The sequence below is a fragment of the Pelophylax lessonae genome, assembly GCF_965119305.1.
Source record: "Pelophylax lessonae genome assembly, chromosome: 1".
NCBI classification, from domain to species: Eukaryota; Metazoa; Chordata; class Amphibia; order Anura; family Ranidae; genus Pelophylax; species Pelophylax lessonae.
In genome coordinates, this window is record NC_138768.1 from 615,792,973 (window position 1) to 615,813,626 (window position 20,654).

The 20,654-nt window shown below is 45.9% G+C and overlaps 1 protein-coding gene across 2 annotated transcripts in view; it reads left to right on the forward strand.

The window, feature by feature from the left end:
• Positions 1–16,686, forward strand: part of AP1AR (adaptor related protein complex 1 associated regulatory protein) — a 98,226-nt gene extending 81,540 nt beyond the window's left edge. For both annotated transcript variants that reach the window (XM_082254463.1, XM_082254464.1), the window contains one exon: positions 16,295–16,686. In XM_082254463.1, the coding sequence (XP_082110589.1) occupies positions 16,295–16,530 (236 nt within the window). In that variant the 3' untranslated portion in view covers positions 16,531–16,686. The remainder of the gene's footprint in view (positions 1–16,294) is intronic.
• The last annotated feature ends 3,968 nt before the right edge of the window (positions 16,687–20,654 follow it).

Here is a 20,654-nt window from a genome sequence, read left to right on the forward strand (position 1 = left end):
CTAAGTATAAAAACAGAACCCCTTATTTTACAATGTGTAATTTTGTATTTTGTTTTAGCTTTGTTGCCAGGCAGTTTTGACATCCCAGCTGGTTTAAGTGCGCTGAGTTAATTAGCATGTGAATGATAACCTTGTCTAGATGGGATTAGCCATGAGTCAGCTGTACCTCGTTATCTAACCATTGTGTGATATTTTGGGTAAATATTCGGGTCATTGTTCATACTTCTCAAGTGTATAAAAGTCTGTTTTTGTTCAATAAAGTGGGTTGATGTTTTCAGACACATACAAGCTAAGTTGTCAGGCTAGTTTTGTATGTAGGGTGGCTGGAATATCTATATATGTTCATACTGGAGGAAGCCATATACTAACGGAAGCCCACAACACAGTGTGGGTCGGTGGCTCCGTTACATGAACAAAGGCATAAAATCCACAGATATCTACAGACTTCACGCACAGTACGGTGATCAGCCGAAGTAAGACATTTAAATAGTGTAAACGTTCCAAAGATGGGCGTATGTCCGTCAGGGACGAGTCTGGCTGTGGTAATTCCCAACCCACATCAGTCATTCCTGTGAACACTCAGCGTGTGGAACGCCTGATTCTGCATAATCGACGTATAACCTGCTGTGAAATTGCACAAGAGACAAATCTGTCTGTGGAAAAAGTGAACACAATCAATCATTCAAACATTTGCATTTTCTAAAAAATTAGCGCACGCTGGGTACTTTCTGGTTTTGACCTGCACAGAAGAGTTGAAGTCTGCACTGCGTTGAAAAAGCGTTTTGACAGGGAAGGCCAGGAACACTATGGGCATCCTGTTTCTCCAGGACAACACATAAGCTCATACTGCTCACCACACATTACCTCAGCTCAGCTGGGAGGTATTGCCATATCCTCCTTACAGCCCAGACTTTGCCTTTTCCACCTGTTTGGATGCCTAAAAGAGTTCCTTGGAGGTCAGCATTTCAGCACTGATGAATTTAAGCAGACTACCCTAGGATGGTTCAGGCATACTGACAAATCTTTCTATACCAAAGCTTTCCAGGCATTGGTTAAACACTGGGATAAGTGCATAAATGTAGCCGGGGAGTATGTAGAAAAATAAATGCAATTTCCATTCCTTGAAATTTGTTCTTTTAATATACAAACTGAAAAGTCCCGGTTTGACTTGATCACCCCTCGTATGTACCTAACTTGGGAAGAGTAGCCTGTACAAGCTGAGAGCATGCATAAGTAGAGGTTGCCTTTAAGAAAAACACAATTACTAGATCCAGCTATACAAGCATCTGAAAGAGTTTGTAAAGGATTTAAAAAAAAAAAATGTCTATACTTACCTGTTCTGTACAATAGAACTGCACAGAGCAGCCACAAACCTCCTCTTCTCGGGTTCCCAGCTGGTGCTCTTTGCTCCCCCTCTCTGGTGAGTGCCCCCAGTAGTATGCTGCTTACCATGTGGGCTCCATACTGAGCGCTGCTGCTTGCGTCCATTGACACAGACAGCAGAACCCAGCCCCGCCCCCCATTCCCTAGACACTGGCATTAATTGACAGCAGTGGGAGCCAATGGCTCTTGCTTCCACAGTAAAGCCTGCGAAACCCAGAAGTGAGGAGGATGTGCACAGCGCTGGATCGAATGAGGGCTCAGGTAAGTATAAGGGAGGTGAGGGGCAAATACTGATGCCTAAACATTTTCTGCCTTTAATGCAAGGAGTGCATTAGGTTAAAAAAAATATTTAGGGTTTAGAACTACTTTAAAGAGCATGTTCTACTTAAAATATTAGGACATATACTATGTGTTTATTGGGTATGTTTTTGTCATGCACAGAAGTCTTTTATCTTACAATATGTGTCTTTGGGTACAAATATCTGCTGATCCTGCCAGTCCCTCTCCATTGCTGTTCCAAACTGATCATGCTAAGCACAGAAGTGGATCTGTGCCGGCGTGGTCAGTTTGCATCTAACTCTTTCTAACTGATAGAGATATAGGTACACCATGTATATGCACAACATGCAAGCGTGTCTGTACTATTATAGGATTGTGCTCAGCGCCTCTGCTGTAAGAATGTGGTGACAATGGCAATGAGTAATTAGCCAATCACAGCCAGCCTTATGGCGCTGCTGCCAGTACGGGCCTGGGCAGCGGAATACATACACAGATGGGGAAAGTAATTTTCTGATATGTATGATCGCACTTACAGCCTGGAGAACAGAAGGGGCATGCTACTGGACAGCAACATACACAGCAAGGCAAGCACATCCCCACTATGTTAGATGTCACTAACAGCCCACCCTCTTACAACACTGACCCACTCCCCACAATCTGAGGATTCAACACGGGGAAGGGCTTTGCTGTCATGTGACTGCTAGGTTAAAAACCAAAAAAAGTACAAATTTGATTTTTTGGGAATGTACTGTATATAGTTACATGCCTATAATTTCCTTTTACAGTTAGGTGCTTTGGGTAAAGTATGTTTATCAATAATTTTTATATGCAAATTTGAGGTTTACTATAAAAAGGTTGCACTGCCACCTTCTGAGACTCCCTGGTCCGTTAAGCTGCCAATCACATTAAAGGCCCAAATAGAGGTTGTGAGGTGACGGGGTGAGTCAAAATTTGTACATAACTTTAGCTACCTGTATCCCAGAAAAAGCTTGCTCACTTTGCAGTGTGTTTTTTTTTTTATTGAAGACTGCCTTTATTTGTGCAGATTTTCCTCATATGCAAAGTTTAAATTGATCAAGTTTATCCCAGGCTTAGGTTAAAGCTGAAATCCAGGTAAATCTAAATGGCACATCAATGCAGCTCTGTATTCATTAATGTTTGTTTTTTTTTTGTTTTGTTTTTTTACCCCCCTTCACGCCAAGTGTACACAAATATGCGGCCCCACTGGACTGGGCTTTTTTCCATGGGGCCACATATTTGCGCATATCCCTTTGTGCTGGGTTTGCATGCTCTCTCTCCATGCAGAGAAAAAAGTGTGCGGAAAAAAAAATGTAATAATAAAAAAATGAAATGCATAAAAATACCTGATCTAGGTCATTGTCAGGGTTAGTGTTTGGGTCAGGGTCAAAGGTCATGGGCAATACACTTTTTGGACAGGATTTTTTTTAGCCACATTTGTGGTATCGCTGCGATTTCTGGGAGCAGGAGAATTTTAATTTGGGGTTTTCTTTGGTGGAAGGTTATAGTAGTAGCAAGAAATATTGTTATTTAATATTAAATATATTTTTAAATAATTTTTTTACAATTTTTTGGCCAGATTTCTTTGATAATAAAATAAAAAATCAGGAGAAATCCATTACCTTTCACCACCAAATATAAGCCCAATTTGTCCTGAAAAAAAACGCAGTATAATCCACCTGGATGCACAAAGTAGTTGTGATCTATATGGGTTTACTAACACATGTCAAAGTTACAAAAATGGGCATTAAGATTTTTTTTTCCCTTAGGCCCATTTTACACTGGTGCGGCAATAATGACGACTTTGAGAGGACAAGTCGCATGACATGTAAAAATCTATTTTCTCTATCGTCCTTTGACAGACGCAGCTCCCAATGCTTTTTCACTATTGGGTTATGCGCCATCTACAGGAGTAGACTAAGCAGTGAAAACTTTTCACTCGACACGCCTATAGGGGCTGTCCCTCACGGCATAACCCCAGACACACTGTGCTCTCAAATCAGTTTCTTGCTGCCTAGTTAAAGAGTAGGACCTAGGTTTACCGCTGGGGCTCTGGTCTCAGTTTTTTTTATTTTTAAGTTTATTTATTTATCTTTACTCACTATAGCTAGCTAGTGTCAGGGGGATCCTCCTGGTGAACTACAAGCAGCAGCTGAGGTTTCGTACTGGATAATCTAGATCCTTATGATCTCCCAGCCTGGCCAACGAGCGTGAGCAGGTTGTGGTCCGCCCAGGCCTCGCCATGAGGGAGCCCTGGTGGGTGGGGACGAGTCTGCGAGCGGATGCCTCACCGAGATGCATCGACCTGGAACGCTCTGAGTCGCAGCGTACCTCTTTCGGCTGGCAGCACCCCCACTCAGGGTGGGAGGCGAGCTGCTTCAGAGCGGAGCCCACCCGTTCCATGGTATGGTGAGTGATGCATCGCCCCCCCGTGTCCCCGAAACAGACCTCTGGGGGGGAGATGTGGGCCCACTCCTGGGGATAATAGGGCTGTGTTTCTCTGAAAGATCACCCAGGCCTAGCAGGACAGGCCCTGCCCTCCTTGCTCCCGCTGGGGGCGCTATAGTCAGCCTCTGACGCCTGGGGGGGGGGGGGGGTTAATGTTACCTTGTCCTGAGGTGTCCCTTTAGGTGAATTACCGTGGTGGCCTCATGCCTGGGTCCTGACCGCATGGCAGCGCCAATTTAAGTGTGGGCATAGGCGCTCTCTGTGTAAGAGAAGCAGCCATTTTCCCTAAGCTTCCTATACTTTACTATTGGCACCATTTTATTGTAAAACAAAGATGTGTAATACTCCTCAGGTGTCCATCCAGACAGTTAAGTCAAACACATAAGCAGCGCTAGTAAATATTATGCAATAATATGCACTGGTAAGTATGCAAACAGTTCATGCACTATAAAAAGTTCAAAAAAGGAGGGATGGCCAATCACCACTGAGTGAAGATGTAATTATTGAAACTTCCACCGCACCTCATGACCCCCTAAGGCAATGCACACTCGCCAAACATATGATAAAATAAGCCTTTTAAAGATATCTTTTCTCAAGATGGATCCACGTCCCGGCCGATCAAGAGGGAAAATGTTTCAAAATCCAGCTCTTGGGTGTAAACCCAATACCATGACCGTACACTTCCCGGTCAGACAGGTTTGTTAAGAGATGATCTGGAAGCTTTGAACACAAAATGGAGAATTTTGGGAGGGGGAGAGAAAGCTTTCACATCTTTGTTTTGCATTTTGATTAAGGCAGCAGCTAACATTGATTATTATATTTATATGAACACATATTGTATATTTTAATTGTTATATTTTAATTACTACTTGAGCGCGGGGTGATTGAGAGATAGTAGCCACATGCCTAATATTCTCAGTCCTGTTTCATTCACCATTTTATTGTAGCCTGAGGCTACACAGGCAGTGTGCAGCCTCTAGTGATGATATGTCGCTTCCTGTCAGACGTTTTCATGCTGGAGATTACACTACAGAGCAGCTGCTTCTCAGAGGTGATAAAGTAAGGGGTTTTGTTCCTTTGGGTATTCCTCGGGCATACTTTTGCTCCTGCCAGCCTTTAAGGGGGACTCCGGATGCAGCGCGGTATAGTGGTGTGGACCGCAATTGCGATTTAAAGGGGCAGTGCACTCTTTTTTTTCTAAAACTCGCAAAATGGAGTCCCAAGGTAAAAATTCCCCCTTAGACTTAGTGCGCATGCCGGATCATCGGAAACGCAGTCTCTCATGTCTCGGTCTGCAGCTTTGAAAAATCTGGCGTCATAGGTGGACTGTGTGATAAAACATGTCGCTACCCAGACACGGCCACTGCCTTCTCAGTCCTCTGATTCAGAGCCTGATATGGTCGCCATGGGAAATCCCATCCCTGAGGAATTCCTGTCCTCGCAGTCAGATGGTCAGAAGGATATGTTGTCCTCGGCTGCAGCGCGGGAATGCACTAAGATGGAAACACTGATTCTTTCAGTAAGGGACACATTGAAAATGGATGATGAGCCCACACAGTCAGTCAGCAGGTAGTTTTTGTCTCCCGCAAAAGCCCAGAAGTCTGGTCAGGTGTTCCCTTGTCCCGAAGACTTTCACGATATGGTGAATGAGCAATGCCGCATTAGGCACGTGCTAGTGGTGCAAAAGCGCTTTAAACGCCGTTATCCCTTTGCTGACTCAGTCTCAAATAAGGTGGATCACCCTGTTTCCAGAAAAAGTCTCCCCGGTGTTTACGGACCCGTGGACTGATGGGTGGAATCCCTATCCCGCTGCCTGCATTTGCTGGCGGGCTCGATACTTAAACCTGTATTCGCCTCCGTCCTGGTTTCTCAGACAGTTATAGAATGGGTTGCAGTGCTTAGGGGGTAACTTGACCGCTGAGACAGTTCCCCCCCTCGGCTCTGATGAGCTCACAGACCAGATGGCCCAGGCCCTGGTGTACCTGTGTGCTGCGGCTCCTCTGGTTGCCCGAGTGTCAGCAGTGGGGATTGACATACGCCGCATGGTGTGGCTGCGGAGCTGGTTGGTGGACCAGGCTTCTAAGAAGGCCTTAACTGATCTCCCATTTTTGGGTGAACGCCTGTTTGGGGACTCCTTGGATGAGTTAATCAAGGGCCTAACGGGGGTAAGAGTTCTCTGCTACCCCCAAACCTCAAAGGCAAGGCACCTCGCAGTAAGAGGGGACACTCTTTCACAGCTTACAGGTGCTTTTTTTGTGCCGCAAGGGCATGTGCAAATGGTAAAACCATTCAGAGCCTCTGGAGGAAACAGGAAGGCTTGGTGGGGTAAGCCCCATGTTTTTGCCTACACAATCCCCTTTTTTTTTTTTTTTTTTTTTGTTTGAGGAACCAACACAATTCTGTTCTATTATTTAGGGATGACGGCAACCACCCATACTTTCAGTAGTTCCATAGACCACCCATAAGCCCAAGACTAGCCGGTCCGGTTCAGCAAACAAATCCTTTTCTACATGAAGGGACGTCCTCACCCGATTCTGGGTGGGGGGGGGGGGCGTCTGCGTTACTTTCAAGAACCCTGGACTTCTCTGATTGGGACAAATGGGTTCACAAACTAATTCGTTCAGGGTAGAAGATCGATTATCGGTCTCGCCCAGCAGACAGGTTCTTTCCATCTAATCTCAGTCTGTCTACGGATCAATTGAAGAATCTCAGGGAGGCAGTGCAGACTCTCCTTGCACGGGGAGTGATTGTGCCTGTTCCTCAGCAGGAATGATTTTGAGGGTTTTTTTTATTTAAACCTGTTCACAGTGCCCAGAAAGGAGGGCACCAAGAGTGTCCGGGTGGCCAGGGAAGTGGCCGGGATCCTGATTTGGGCCGAGGCACATGTTCCGACTCTCTCCGCTGTTCACATTCCAGGTGGAACAGGTGCAGGTGATTCTGGTGGCCCCAGACTGGCCTCGCTGGTCTTGGTGCACAGACCTGGTAAAGATGGTCATCGAGCCTCCCTGGCGGCTGCCTCTGAGAGAGGATCTGCTGTCTCAAGGGTCGATCTTCCATCCTGCTTTGCGGTCGCTGGCTTTAACGGCGTGGCTGTTGAAGGCCAGGTGTTGAGAGACAGAGGCCTCTCTGATTCTGTGATTCCTACCTTGTTGAGAGCTAGGAAGGCTACTTCCAGGAAGATTTATCATAGTACTTGGAAGGTGTATAACTGTATATTGCCTGGTGTGAGTCACAAAAATTGCATCCTCGCTTGTTTTCAGTGGCTTGGGTCTTAGCCTTCTTGCAGAAGGGAGTTGAGCAATGCTTGGCTTTAGGTACGATTAAAGGTCTGGTGTCGGTCTTAGCCATTTACTTCCAACCTCCCCTGGCGTCTAATTTCTTGATCCGCACTTTTATTTAAGGGGCGCGTCACCTGCCTCCGCTGAGGAGATCCCCTTTGCCGCCGTGGGATCTGAATTTGGTGGTTTCAGTTCTTCAACAGCCCCTCTTTTTAAAATATTAGGGAGTTATCGCTGCCTTTTGTTGTCTCAGAAGGTTGCCTTTTTTGGTGACTATTGCTTCTGCTGGCAGAGTGTCTGAGTTGGCGGCTCTGTCCTGCCATTCACCTTATTTGGTTGTTTGTTTTAAGACCTAATCAGTCTTTTCTTCCTAAGGTTGTGTCTGCTTTCCACCTCAATGAAGATATTGTTTTGCCTTCGCTCTGTGCTAAGCCCAAGCATCCCAAGGAATTTACTTTGCATTCGCTGGATGTGGTTCGGGCGATCAGGGTTTACCTGTCAGCCACGGAGTCTTTTCTGACATCTGATTCCTTGTTTGTCCTACCTGAGGGATATCGTAAGGGTTCGGCTGCGTCTGCTGCGACCATATCAAAATGGATCAGGCAAACGGTTGTTCAGGCCAATTCATTAAGAGGTCAGGTTCCTCCTTTCCCTGTGAGGGCGTATTCTACTTGAGTGCTGAGTGCCTCTTGGGCTTCTCGCCATTAGGCTTCTGTTGCTCAGGTGTGCAAAGCAGCGACTTGGCTGTCTGTGCACACTTTTACAAAATTCTACAAGGTTGATTTGTTGGCATCCTCGGATGCTTCCTTGGGCCGCAAGGTCATGCAGGCTGCTGTTTGACAAAGACACTTGGTTTTCGCTTTAAGGGGGTGATTTTTTTGTTTGGGGGTAAGCTCCTGTTGGTTTGGGTTGAGCTTTTTTTGTCGCCCAGGTGGCTACGTTTTTTAGCCTTGGATGTACGTTAACAGTTGGTTGTGTTTTCCCACCCCTCATGCCTACACTGCTTTGGTACGTCCCAATAGTGAAGAAGCATTGAGAGCTGTGTCTGTCAAAGGACGATAGAGAAAATTTGATTTTTGTAAGAACTTACCGTAAAATCCTTTTCCCGGAGTCCTTTGACGGACACATCTCCCACCCCTCTAAGATGGGGTTGGTTCTGTCTTTTCACTGCTTGCTACAAAACTGATTTTTAGACCACAGTGTGTCTGGGGTTATGTCGTGAGGGACAGCCCCTATAGGTGTGTTGAGTGAAAGGTTTTCACTGCCTAGTCTACTCCTGTAGATGGCGCATAACCCAATAGTGAAGAGCTGCGTCTATCATAGGACTCAGAGAAAAGGATTTTATGGTAAGTTCTTGCAAAAATCCAATTTTTCCCTATGAGAGCTGTCTTAACTGCTCTGACTTTTGTCGGTCCGACTTTGGAAAAGGTTCCTGCACTACTTTGGTCAGACTTCTGTCTGATTTCAGCCCATAGAAATTTATGTAATTTGTATCCAGGTCTGATCAACATCTGAACTGATCCGATTTGTGACATGCGACTTGTGCTCAGAGGCAATGTTAGCACTGCAAAATGTATTGAGAAAAAAAAAAACAACCAAATCCATACCAGACCAAAGTTGCACTCCTCAAGTCGGATCCTGTTCATTAAAGTCCTACCAATGTCTGACCGATGTTGCAGGGCAAAGTCGGATTGGAAGGACTTTCATGTCTGAGCAGTGTGAACCCGGCCTCAGGCGTGAAGGGGTTAAGCTATATTTAAATGTATTATTTAATGGCAGACAGCACTTGAAGAGCACACAAGAAGCTAATTTAGTTTTGCTGCAGTGCAAGGCACATACTGAGAGGAGGAGAGCAGAGTGACAGATGAGCACATTAGTTTACTGCTTCTCCTTTCACTGTCCATGCACGGGGTGGGGAGGAGACCTGTGTTACTGAACTGCTTTAGGAAAAAATAAGATCTCTTCCCTGCCAAAATGGAGTGTGCAGTGTGGCGGAGCTGTGTAAATCTCAAAACCGGATGGGCAGAAATACAGATCGCATATATGAATTTTATCTGTGTATTTATATACAATGCCTTGAAAAAGTATACCCCTTGAAATTTTCCACATTTTGTCATGTTACAACCAAAAACGTAAATGTATTTTATTGGGATGTTATGTGATAGGCCAACACAAAGTGGCACATAATTGTGAATTTTGGAAGGAAAATGATGAATGGTTTTCAAAATTATTTTTTAAAAAATGTTAAAATTGTGGTGTACATTTGTATTGAGCCCCCCTGAGTCAATACTTTGTAGAACCACATTTTGCTGCAATTACTGCTGCAATTCTTTTTGGGTATGTCTCTACCAGCTTAGCACATCTAGAGTGACATTTTTGCCCATTCTTCTTTGCAAAATAGCTCAAGCTCTTGCCACAGATTCTCAATTGGTATTAGGTCTGGACTTTGACTGGGCCATTTTAACACCTGAATAAGCTTGTATCTAAACAATTTTATTGTAGCTCTGGCTATATGTTTAGGGTCGTTGTCCTGCTGGAAGGTGACCCTCCACCCCAGTCTCAAATCTTTTGCAGACCCTAACAGGTTTTCTTCTAAGATTGCCCTGTATTTGGCTCCATCCATCTTCCCATCAACTCTGACCAGCTTCCCTGTCCCCGCTGAAGAAAAGTATCCCCACAACCTGATGCTCCCACCACCATGTTTCATGGTGGGGATGATGTGTTCAGGGTGATGTGCAGTGTTATTTTTCTGCCACACATAGCGTTTTGCTTTTAGGCCAAAAAGTTAAATTTTGGTCTCCTCTGACTGACCAGAGCACCTTCTTCCACATGTTTTCTGTGTCCCCCACAAGGCTTCTTGCAAACTGAAAACGGGACATCTTATGGCTTTCTTTCAACAATGGCTTTATTCTTGCCACTCTACCATAAAGGCCAGATTTGTGGAGTGCATGACTAATAGTTGTCCTGAGGACAGATTCTCCTACCTGAGCTGTGGATCTCTGCAGCTCCTCCAGAGTTACCATGGGCCTCCTAGCTGCTTCTGATTAATGCTCTCCTTGCCTGACCTGCCAGTTTAGCTGGACAGCCATGTCTTGGTAGGTTTGCAGTTGTGCCATACTCTTTCCATTTTCATATGATGGATTGAACAGTGCTCCGTGAGATGTTCAAAGCTGGGGATATTTTTTTTTTATAACCTAACCCTGCTTTAGCCTGGGTTCACACTACTGCAATGCTGTAACCAGCACTATTCTAGTGTGTGCCCCCGTATCGCATCTCCCCCGCTGGCAGTTCACACTGCCCTCTGCGAACTGCTGCAGGTGTCAATACAAAGTTAATGACACCCCCAGATTGGTTCGTGGGTCGCAGTGTGAACTGTGAATTCAGACAGGAATCTGGTCACATGGGTGTTAGAACACCCTTGCGATTTGATTCCAGGGCAGGGGAAAAAAAGGTTCCTGCGCCTTTTTTCGTGCAAATTCAATGCGAGTTCAATGGGCATTGCACAAAGATTGCATGTGATCTGCACAGTAGTGTGAAACCTTACTTAAACTTCTCCACAACTTTATCCCTGACCTGTTTGGTGTGTTCCTTGGCCTTCATGATGTTGTTTGTTCACTAAGGCTCTCTTACAAACCTTCACAGCACAGCTGTAGTTATACTGAGATTGAATGACACACAGATGGACTCTGTTTTTTTCTAATTAGGTGACTTCTGAAGGCAATTGGTTCCACTAGATTTTAGTTAGTGGTATCAGAGTAAGGGCTCTTTCACACGGGCGGTCCGATCAGATCCGCCTGTCAGTTTTTTAGGCGGATCTGATCGGATCCTCCATGCAGCTCTATGGGGCAGCGGGTGTCAGCGGAGGTCACCTCCGCTGACACCCGCTGCCATCCGCATACGATCCTGAGCTGAAATCTGGACGGATGGAAACCCTATTTTTCCATCCGTTCAGTAATCGGAGCGGAGCGGATCTGATGAGAGCGGACAAGCGGTCCGCTCTCCTCCGATCCCCCATAGAAGGCAACGGGTGCTGAGACACCTCCCTCTCCGCTCTGCAAGCGGAGACGGAGCTGTCATCCGCCCGGCTCAGCGGGGATCGCGGATCGATCCCCGCTGAGCAACACGGATCCGCCTGTGGAGGCGGACCGTGTGAAAGAAGCCTAAAGGGGCTGAATACAAATGCACGCCACACTTTTCACATATTTATTTGTAAAAAAAACTTTGAAAACCATGTATAATTTTCCTTTTACTTCACAATTATGGGCCACTTTGTGTTGGTCTATCACATAAAATCCTGATAAAATAAATTTACATTTCTTTTTCGTTCATCAATGGACACAGCGCTCCATAAATCATACTTACTGGGGTATATTGCCTGCTCCAGGAGTAGGACTAGGCAGAACAAAAAACACCTGGCTATGCCCATGGGCGGTCCTCAGCTGGTATATAACCCACCTCTCTGATCTAGGTAATCAGTTTTAATCTGTCTAGTCAGGAGTAAGGACTTATGCTCCCGGCTGGGATCTCTGGTCCTAGCAATTTTTCTCCTTCCTTACAGCTTTTCTGTTTTCTTCCTTGGGATATCTACAATCAACTGCTGGGCTGGGCGACGGGCTGGATAATCTAGATCCAGTGGTCCCCCCAGCCCAGCCAGCGAGCGCGTGAAGACCACAGCTACGCGCTAGGTCGGCAGCGACATAGCTCCACTATCAGAGGCTGGCCCACAGGTTAAACGTCTCGCCGGGTCACATACAACCGAGCGTGGGTCTGAGTCGCAGCAGTCTCTTGGCCAACAGCTCCCCTACTTTGGTGGCGAGGATTCTGTCTGGAGCGTTACCGCATCATAGAAGAGTAAGTACAGTCCCCCCCCCCCTCCCCTTTTGGCGTTTTTTTGGGGTGGACGTGGGTAACCTCCAGGGATGGTCGGATCTGCCTGCAGGTTCCCTCCTCCCATTCTAAAATCCCTCAGTGAGCTGGGATTCCCCCACTTCCTTTCCCCCCTGTCTGGACCTGGAGTCCGGTGGGGGTCCCAGTGCAGAGTGCGCAGCGGAGTCTCCCCTAACGTGTATCCTATCTGTGGAGTACAGTACCTTCAGGGGGGGTCCCCTTGCAGAGAGTGCAGCGTTACCGAGGGTGCAAGAAAGATCCTGGCAGCATGTTTCAGCGTCTGTAGCTGCCGGCGGCCATGTTGGAGAAGTCCGATGATGTAATGGCGGCAATTTTCCCTTGGTCTGACTGGTCTCCGGCTGGCGGTCATGTTTGTGTAGCCTGATGTCGTGGCAGCCATTTTCTCTTAGTCCAGGAGACGCTGGAGACGACCAAAGCCTCGCGGGGATGCCGAAGCTCCTCTTCTTCCTCGTCAGTTTCCTCTTCCTGTGCCTGAGACATATGAAAAGGGATGGCGTCCATGGTGTTGCTGTGTCTGAATTCTCTGTGTTCCTCCACTCGTTAGGGTGAGTCCTTGGGGGTCCCTGTTATCTCGCTCTCTCTGCTGATGAGGTACCCTGATCCTTGGGGGGGATCCTTTAGTGGTGCCAAAAGATTGTTTTTTTACTACAAGGTCTTCCTTTCCCTTTGGAGTTTCAGGGTCACACCTTCCCCCACTGACCCCCTCATGGAGGTATTAGGTGCTTCAGAGCCCCAGCTTCCCATTGTTGCACTGAAAGCGGTGTAGCAGTTCTTAGTGTCCCGGGTGGAAGGGGCTTGTGGGCAAAGGAGGAAGCGTCCCCCCGCATTCCCCTGCTCAGTCTGTCTCATCTGATTCTGAGCCTGATGCCACCATGGACGCGGCTCGTCCCTGGGGGCTTAATATCCCACCCCCAGATCCATCCGATAGTGAGGATGATTCCTCCATGGTCGCAGCAGTGAATGAAAAAGCTGGTAGACGCTCTTATCACTGCAGTGCATGAGACTTTAAAAATAGAGGATGCGGCTGATTTAGCCACGGACGTGGCTATGTCGTTAGGTACGCGTAAGTCATCTCGCACTCCAAAGGTGTTTCCTTATGTGACTTATTTTGACAGGTTTTCCTGTAAAGAATGGGAACAACCATTGTTACCCTTTGTAGTCCCCAAACGTTTTGCTGTACGTTACCCTTTGAGGAAGTGGACTAGTCAACCAGTGGTGGACCCTCCTGTTTCCAGGATGAATAAAGCAACCCCAGTAGAGGAATCCCCATCCTTTTAAGGACTCAGCTGACGGGAAAGCGGAGGCTGTGGCACGCAGAATGTTTACTATGGCTGGTTCGGCATAGCGGCCAGCCTTTGCCTCAACCCTGGTGTTTCAAACCCGAACTGAATGGGCCAAGCTTTTGCGCCAGGGTCTGGGGAATTAGCAGGTTCCCTCTGCTTATGTTGATTTAGCAGACCAGTTGGTCCATAGACTGCAGTTTTTTTTTTGTGATGCAGCTTTGGATACAGCTCCTGTGCTGTCAAAACTTTGTTTCAGCGATGGTGATTAGGCGCATTCTGTGGCTTAAGAATTGGTCCGCAGACCAAGCCTCTAAAAAAGCTCTCTTTGATCTGCCCTTTCAAGGCGATTGCCTGTTTGGGGCTACCCTGGATGACCTCATTAAGGGTATCACAGGGGGAAGAGTACCTTCCTGCCACAATCCAAGAAAGGGAAGGAGCCTCGTCTCAGACGGGGTCCTCCTTCTCAGCCCATAGAAAATTATTTTGTGCTTCCGGGACTGCAAATAAGGGAAATAGATCTTTGAAATCTTCCCAAGGAGGTTCAAAGCAACCTTGGTCTGGTAAGCCTAGAGCTAGCTTTTCCGGACCCGCAGACAATACCCCTTCAGCGTGAAGGACTGTCCTCCCCCATTATTGGTTTCTGGTCCCGTGGACCTCTTTCGTGAGCGTCAAAAGGATCCACAAAATGATTCTTTTTTTTTTTTTTTGGTCCTTTTCAGGTCCTGAGTCTCCTTGTGCAGATTTAATTCCTGCAAACGTTCAGGTGATGTCAGAAGTACCTAAGGCTCCCCTGTCCTGGGAATTTATTTACCTAGGTCTGATTTTAATTCTGACCAGGGTGGTCCTTCCTCTGGGACCACAGGCTGTGGTTCACACGCTGCTGTCACACAGACAATTCTCTCTCTCCCGATTTGCATACAGGTTCTGTCTGGTGGTTTCCACCTTCAAGACAGTTCTGTTTGCACAGTCCTATATGCAGCTCCTTTGGCAGGATCGGCTCCACAGGAGGATACCGAGGTTCGTGACAAGGTCACAGGTTAATCTGGCAGACTCCGCAGGCGTCCAAGGACCACGGTAAGGCCAGTATCATCCTCAGCTCAGGCTTCTTCCACAATTCCTGTGAGGAATCAAGGGCGAGGATCTTCCGATCATTCTTGTGGCTCTAAACGTCTCTTGGGGGGCTTCCTCTCAGAGAAGACCAGTTGTCCCAAGGGCTGATCTACCATCCTGCTTTACAGTCGCTGCTTTTAATGTATATAATGTGTTGAACACTCGTGCCAAAAATAAATAGGTGTATAGAAAAAAGGGGGGACTGCTGCTGTAGACAACCCACAGTGGTAAGGATGAAATAAAAGTAATAAAAATATTACCAACCGCGCATGTCTCCAAAACAAATAGAATAAATAAGAATGTGATGTGGGGGTGAATGGTTATTAGCCTAGTGGCTAAACCAATGTAATTGATGATCGTGAGAAAATTCAATGAGCAAATGGGTTATGCTATATCACATATCAAATATATAAATCATATATAGTGCATCATCTGTTGTGCTTCCCCAAATCAATATAAAGTGCTTATATACAGTGCAATATGGCAGTGAATCAATAAATATCTGTGCAATACTCATAGAAGAACACATACAGTGCTCCTGAAATTGATGCAGCGAAAAAACGTATGCCCAATTGGTGGATATATAATAAAGTGATGCATAAACATGGAGCATAAAAATTAAGCTTAAAACAATAGGGTAATGATGCTATGTGTCCATATTGCAAAAAATGTCCAAAGAAATCCAAAAAAGTGGTGGTGCTGTCAAAACGCCAAGAAGAAACTCCTCTTGTGTCAGGGATGGTGGGGGGATCTTCCAAAATGTGTGCAGTAGTGGTGTCACCCTCCGTGCACGTGAAATATGGTGTAAGAATGCACACTCACCAGAAGATGTTGACCCCCAATACCGTACCGTAAGTGGGTCAAATAGGCTTATAGGCAGGTATCCAGCTGGGGTCCCATCCGTCCGCACCCGGGTGGTCCTGGATCCTCCTAGCAGTGGGTGTGTTGGGATAAAAAGATCGCACTCCTTTCAATATGGTCCACAAGGTGGTGACCTGACTTCTCTCAGATAGTACACACAGACAGGAAGTGATGAGGTTAGAGAGGAAGTGATGCAAGAGACTGACAGGAACTTCTCCCTAGAGTCTCCTGAGCGAGCGGCGTAGTACTACGTCGGTTTGCCCAGGAGCGGACGCCTGCCGCAGTAAATCTGCAGTGGGCGGTCGTCAAGTGGTTAAAGGTCGGGTTCCTCCTTTTACTGTCACGGCGCATTCTACTCGGGTGCAGAGTACTTTTTGGGCCGTCATCAAGCATCAATATCGCAAGTTTGCAAGGCGGCCACTTGGTCGTCGGTGCATACGTAAAATCCATTTCTCTGAGCTTTAGGGACACAGCACCCTCCCCTCTAAGGAGTTTTGATACTTCTAATACTGCTTGCTTCGAACCTGATTACCTAGAGCAGAGCTGTCCTGACCTATGATTGCATACCAGTCATTGAAGTCATTCAGGTAAACTACAGCCTATTTTGAAGAATGAAAGGGAGTGCTCAATAACAGACCCCCTGTTATCTGTGTTTTTGTTTTCAAGTTCTGAATATTTGCATGTTTTTTCTATTAAGCTATTTCTTTTTTATTCTACCACATCCAGGAATAAACAGACTAGTTCCAATGCGGGAACGCTCAAAGACTGAAGAGGATATCCTCCGAGCAGCCTTAAAATACGGTGACAGAAAGCCCGAAAGCCAAAGAGCCTCTGCCTCGGATGACTCCAATGGCCTTGAGTGGGAGAACGATTTTGTGAGCGCTGAAATGGATGATAATGGGAACTCTGAATATGCTGGGTTTGTAAACCCCGTGACTTCTGCAGAGCCACAGAACAGATAGAAGCTGCTTTGGACCAAGAATGTTTTCATTATCAAACAAAAGAAAGCTTTCTGCTCTCCCTCCTGGGGGTAATGAATGTACATATTTTTCAGAGACTTTTTTAGTTGAAAAAAAAAAAAAAAGCGCAACAAGGAACTAGAATGAAAAACTGGACAAAAAAAGTGCAATTCTTATTTTTCTTTTTCTTCCCACAGATCTTTTCTTAAGTATAAATCATGGGGGGGGGGGGGGGGGTTAATTAGAATAGTTCACAGTCGTCTCCGATCACCCGATCACTAATAAATTATATGCACTGCACTATTTGAAGACTGAGATTTCGGCAGTTGTTTTGCACTTGTCTCTTCTGGACCAGATTGTTTTTACTTCCATGTTTTACGCAGATAGCACTTGCTGAATGTAAATGTGGTGAAAGAACATGTTCATGTGCTAAGCCTGGAGTTCAGCAAAACAAAGTTGTTTAACAAGATAATATGGTATCTAGTGGTCTTTTCTTTTTTCTTTTCTGGTGATCTCCTTACAGTCAGGAATAGTGATCGTGGGAATCTAAGGGCAACCTGGATATCACTTCCTGCGTTGTCTGTACTAATTCATAACTCAGTGGTAATACATTTACATGTCATACGTGCCATGCAGGTACATACACAAAGGAGTGCTGTTTTTTTTTTTTTTTGTAATAACTATAGCTGTCAATACAAACCACTTTTGGTGTTCGCAAACACACAGTCTAACATGTATTGTAATGCATCTCATATAGCACGTCCACCTGCATAAAAGCGCTCATCAGTGTGTGATGATTTGCACATTTAGGTGCACTGATTTGCACTGACATTATTTTATTTTTATTTTTTTTAAAACACATGGGTGTGAATGCAGTCATCATAGGTTTCCCTGGATATGTATTGTGGCCTAGATGGTGTACATAAAGTCTTCCACATCTTTATTATGCAGCATAGGCAGGGTAAGTTTTGCTTAGAGGCCAAGTTCACTTTTTTTTTTTTCCCCAAAGTTCCAGCTCCCCTATGTACTAATATACAATTAATGTACCTCGGTTGCAGAAAAATAAAAGCTTTCTTTGATTTTTAGAACAAGGCCTTACCTTAGCCCTTGCTGTGCTCCAAAGAAAGCTTCATCACTTCTTGGTATGTAGATTTAGGACATGAGAGCCAATAAGACCCTGGAACCAGCTTACCAGATGACCTCTTTATACACACACTCTGCACCCATCAACTATGTTTGCACTGAAGCCCCAGCATCACTCCACGCGTGCGATGTAAGCTGCCACAGCTTTTATGTTTGCACGGCATCCCCAGCATTCCTTCAGACGGGCCCGGCTGCATGTGGCCCACAGGTTGGACACCCCTGATAGTGAAAAGGCCTGCCTGATTGGCTACAGAGTAAATGGATAGATAGCTGGGTCCCTAATTTGTTAAATCTAAGTGAAATTGTACAATCAGATTGTATAGTGTGTGGCTGCCTTTATTCATGTACATAGGAGGGAGTGGACGGAGACACTCGGCTATCGGAACCTATTCACATCTGTGTTCTTTTTGGGGGGGCGTAATGGAACTTTTCTGCTCATCGCGCACAGGACAGCCAATTCACTTGAATGGACTGCTCTAAGCATGATGAATGCTTTAAAGAAGCTCCAGAACCTTTTTTTGAGTGGAGCATGGTGCGTTTCTTTACCTCACTTTTTGGTGCGTTTGCAGCACATTTGTCGTGCAACAAAACACATGGCAAACATTTCTGATAACCATACTTGGGGTGCCAATAACATTTATTGGGAACGCAAACACCCTGTGCATTTGGAGCACATTTCTGAAATATGCGACAAAGCGTGCATTTTTTCTTCAGAAACACGCAGATGTGAATAGAGCCTCATTGTTCTATGTGGTCAGCAGCACAGTCGAGTTGAGATTATAACTTTGTACTTTTGTTGCATATATACTCCTAAATGGGGCTTTACAGTATATAGCGCCTAGTACTCAGCTTTCACTGATTTCAATAGGCTTCCCTACATCCAGCAAAGTAGCTTGTGGGAAATTTTGGCATGTTGTGGCTTGCAGCATTTGACACTCGTTTTTATACGATGCAAAATGTGTGTTTGCTTCCGCATTTGGGGTGCTAGTGACAATTCATGGGACTGAAAGCATGACTAGTTTTTTTTAAGTATATAAAAGTGGCCATACACTATACAATCTGTACAATCTCCTTTAGATTTACCATCAACTCTGTAATGCAAGGGCCTGCCTGATTGGGTACAGAGTGATTGGATAGATGGTGTGCCCTCCTATTCTATAGTTTTGGTAAATCTAAAGGCTATTGTGCAAAGATTGTTCAATCAGATTGTTTAGTGTATGGTCACCGTTCTACACCTAAAATAAACTAGTTGCACTTTCAGTTCCATTAATTATTAACGGCACTCCAAATGCAGAAGCAAACACATTTTGCCATATGAAAAAACAGTTGACTGTTTATGCTCTGAGGTTTACCTGTGGCTGCGGCTTTCCTGTGTTAGCTGCACTTTGCCATAGACTTGTTTACACCTTGTTGGTGTGGTGCACTTTCATAAATCGCACCAAACCTGCAGGTTATACTAGAAGTCTATGGCTCAGTGCAGTTAACCCACAGGAAAGCCGCAGGTGCGGTGCGCTGCAGCTCCGGATCAGTGTGAAAGCAGCCTAAGAACCCTTTTTTTTTGCCTAGTGTGCCTATTGCAAAAGTGCAATGTATGTGATGTTTAACTACTTGGGACTTTCACCCCCTTCCTGCCTAGGCCAATTTTCAGCGCTGTCATACTTTGAATAACAATTGCGTGGTCATGCAATGCTGTACCCAAATTAAATTTTTATCATTTTTTTCACACAAATAGAGCTTTCTTTTGGTGGTATTTAATCACCACTGTTTGTTTTTTTTTTTTTTTTTTAAAGTTTTTCTTAGTTTCTGTCAGGAAATTTTGAAAATAAATAATTTTTCCCCTTCACTGATGTGCGCTGAGGAGGCTGCACTCATAAGGCGGAACTTAAGGGCACTGCTTAGGTGGCACTGATGGTGATGATCAGTGCCCTGATTACCTGTCCTAGTCATCCCTTTGAGGAAGAGATCGGCTCTCCTCGCCACACACACTGACAGATGATCGGCACTTCTGCATTTACATGTGACCGGCGTCATTGGCTCTTTATCAAGATCGGATTAGCACTGTGTTCTAGGAAAACGGCACGAGCGCGGTCGTTCTGGGGCACGGTCCTATGATGTTGTCCCAAAACGAGAGCTGCACCACTCTACCATTATTTAACGGTGGGTGGGTGGCAAGTGGTTAATACACTTACCTTTTTTTCTTTCATTCATTGACGGACATAGCTCTTCATCTTCTTGACCATAGGGTTATACTGTCTCTACAGGAGCAGGACACTAGGCAGAGAAAAAGCTTGAATACGCGTATGGAGCAGTCCCTGGGGTATACTCCAACTTCCTGCTATAGGTATTCAGTTATTTTCTGCCTAGTCAGGAGTGAGGACCTAGTTTCTTGCTGGGAACTTTGTTCCTGGCAATTTTTCCTCTTCTTTTTATAATTTTGTTCCTGTAAGAGCTACAGTCAAGTGCTGGACTGGGTGATGAAATGGATAATATAGATCCTTGGGGTCCCCCCAGTCCGGGCCAGTGAGCGCATGCAGACTGCAGCTCCATGCTGATCGGCACATAGCCCCACTGGACGGGGGCTGGCCTGCGAGTTAAACGTCTTGCAAGGGCACAAAGCAACTGGCTTCGGCCTGAGTCGCAGTGTTTCCTCCTGGCCGACAGCACCCACATTACGATGGAGGGGTGTCCTGTCTGGAACGGTGCCTACCCTGTTCCTGGTGTGGAAAGTAGCTGTTCCCACCACTACCTCTGGAGGGTTTTGGGGTGGATGTAGGTCCCTCCTTGGGATGGTCGGACCCCTGGGTTCCCATCTCCCCCCCCCCCCCCCCAGCCCCACTAAAATTTCTGTCACTGTGGGTGTTTGGGCCCCTCCCTGGGTGAGGTTATGAGCTGGCTGTTGCCCCATGCTCTTAACGGGGGCTGATTGAAGTTGCTGCTGACCAGGATTTCCTGATGACCAACGGGGGGTTGAGCAGCCACCTTGG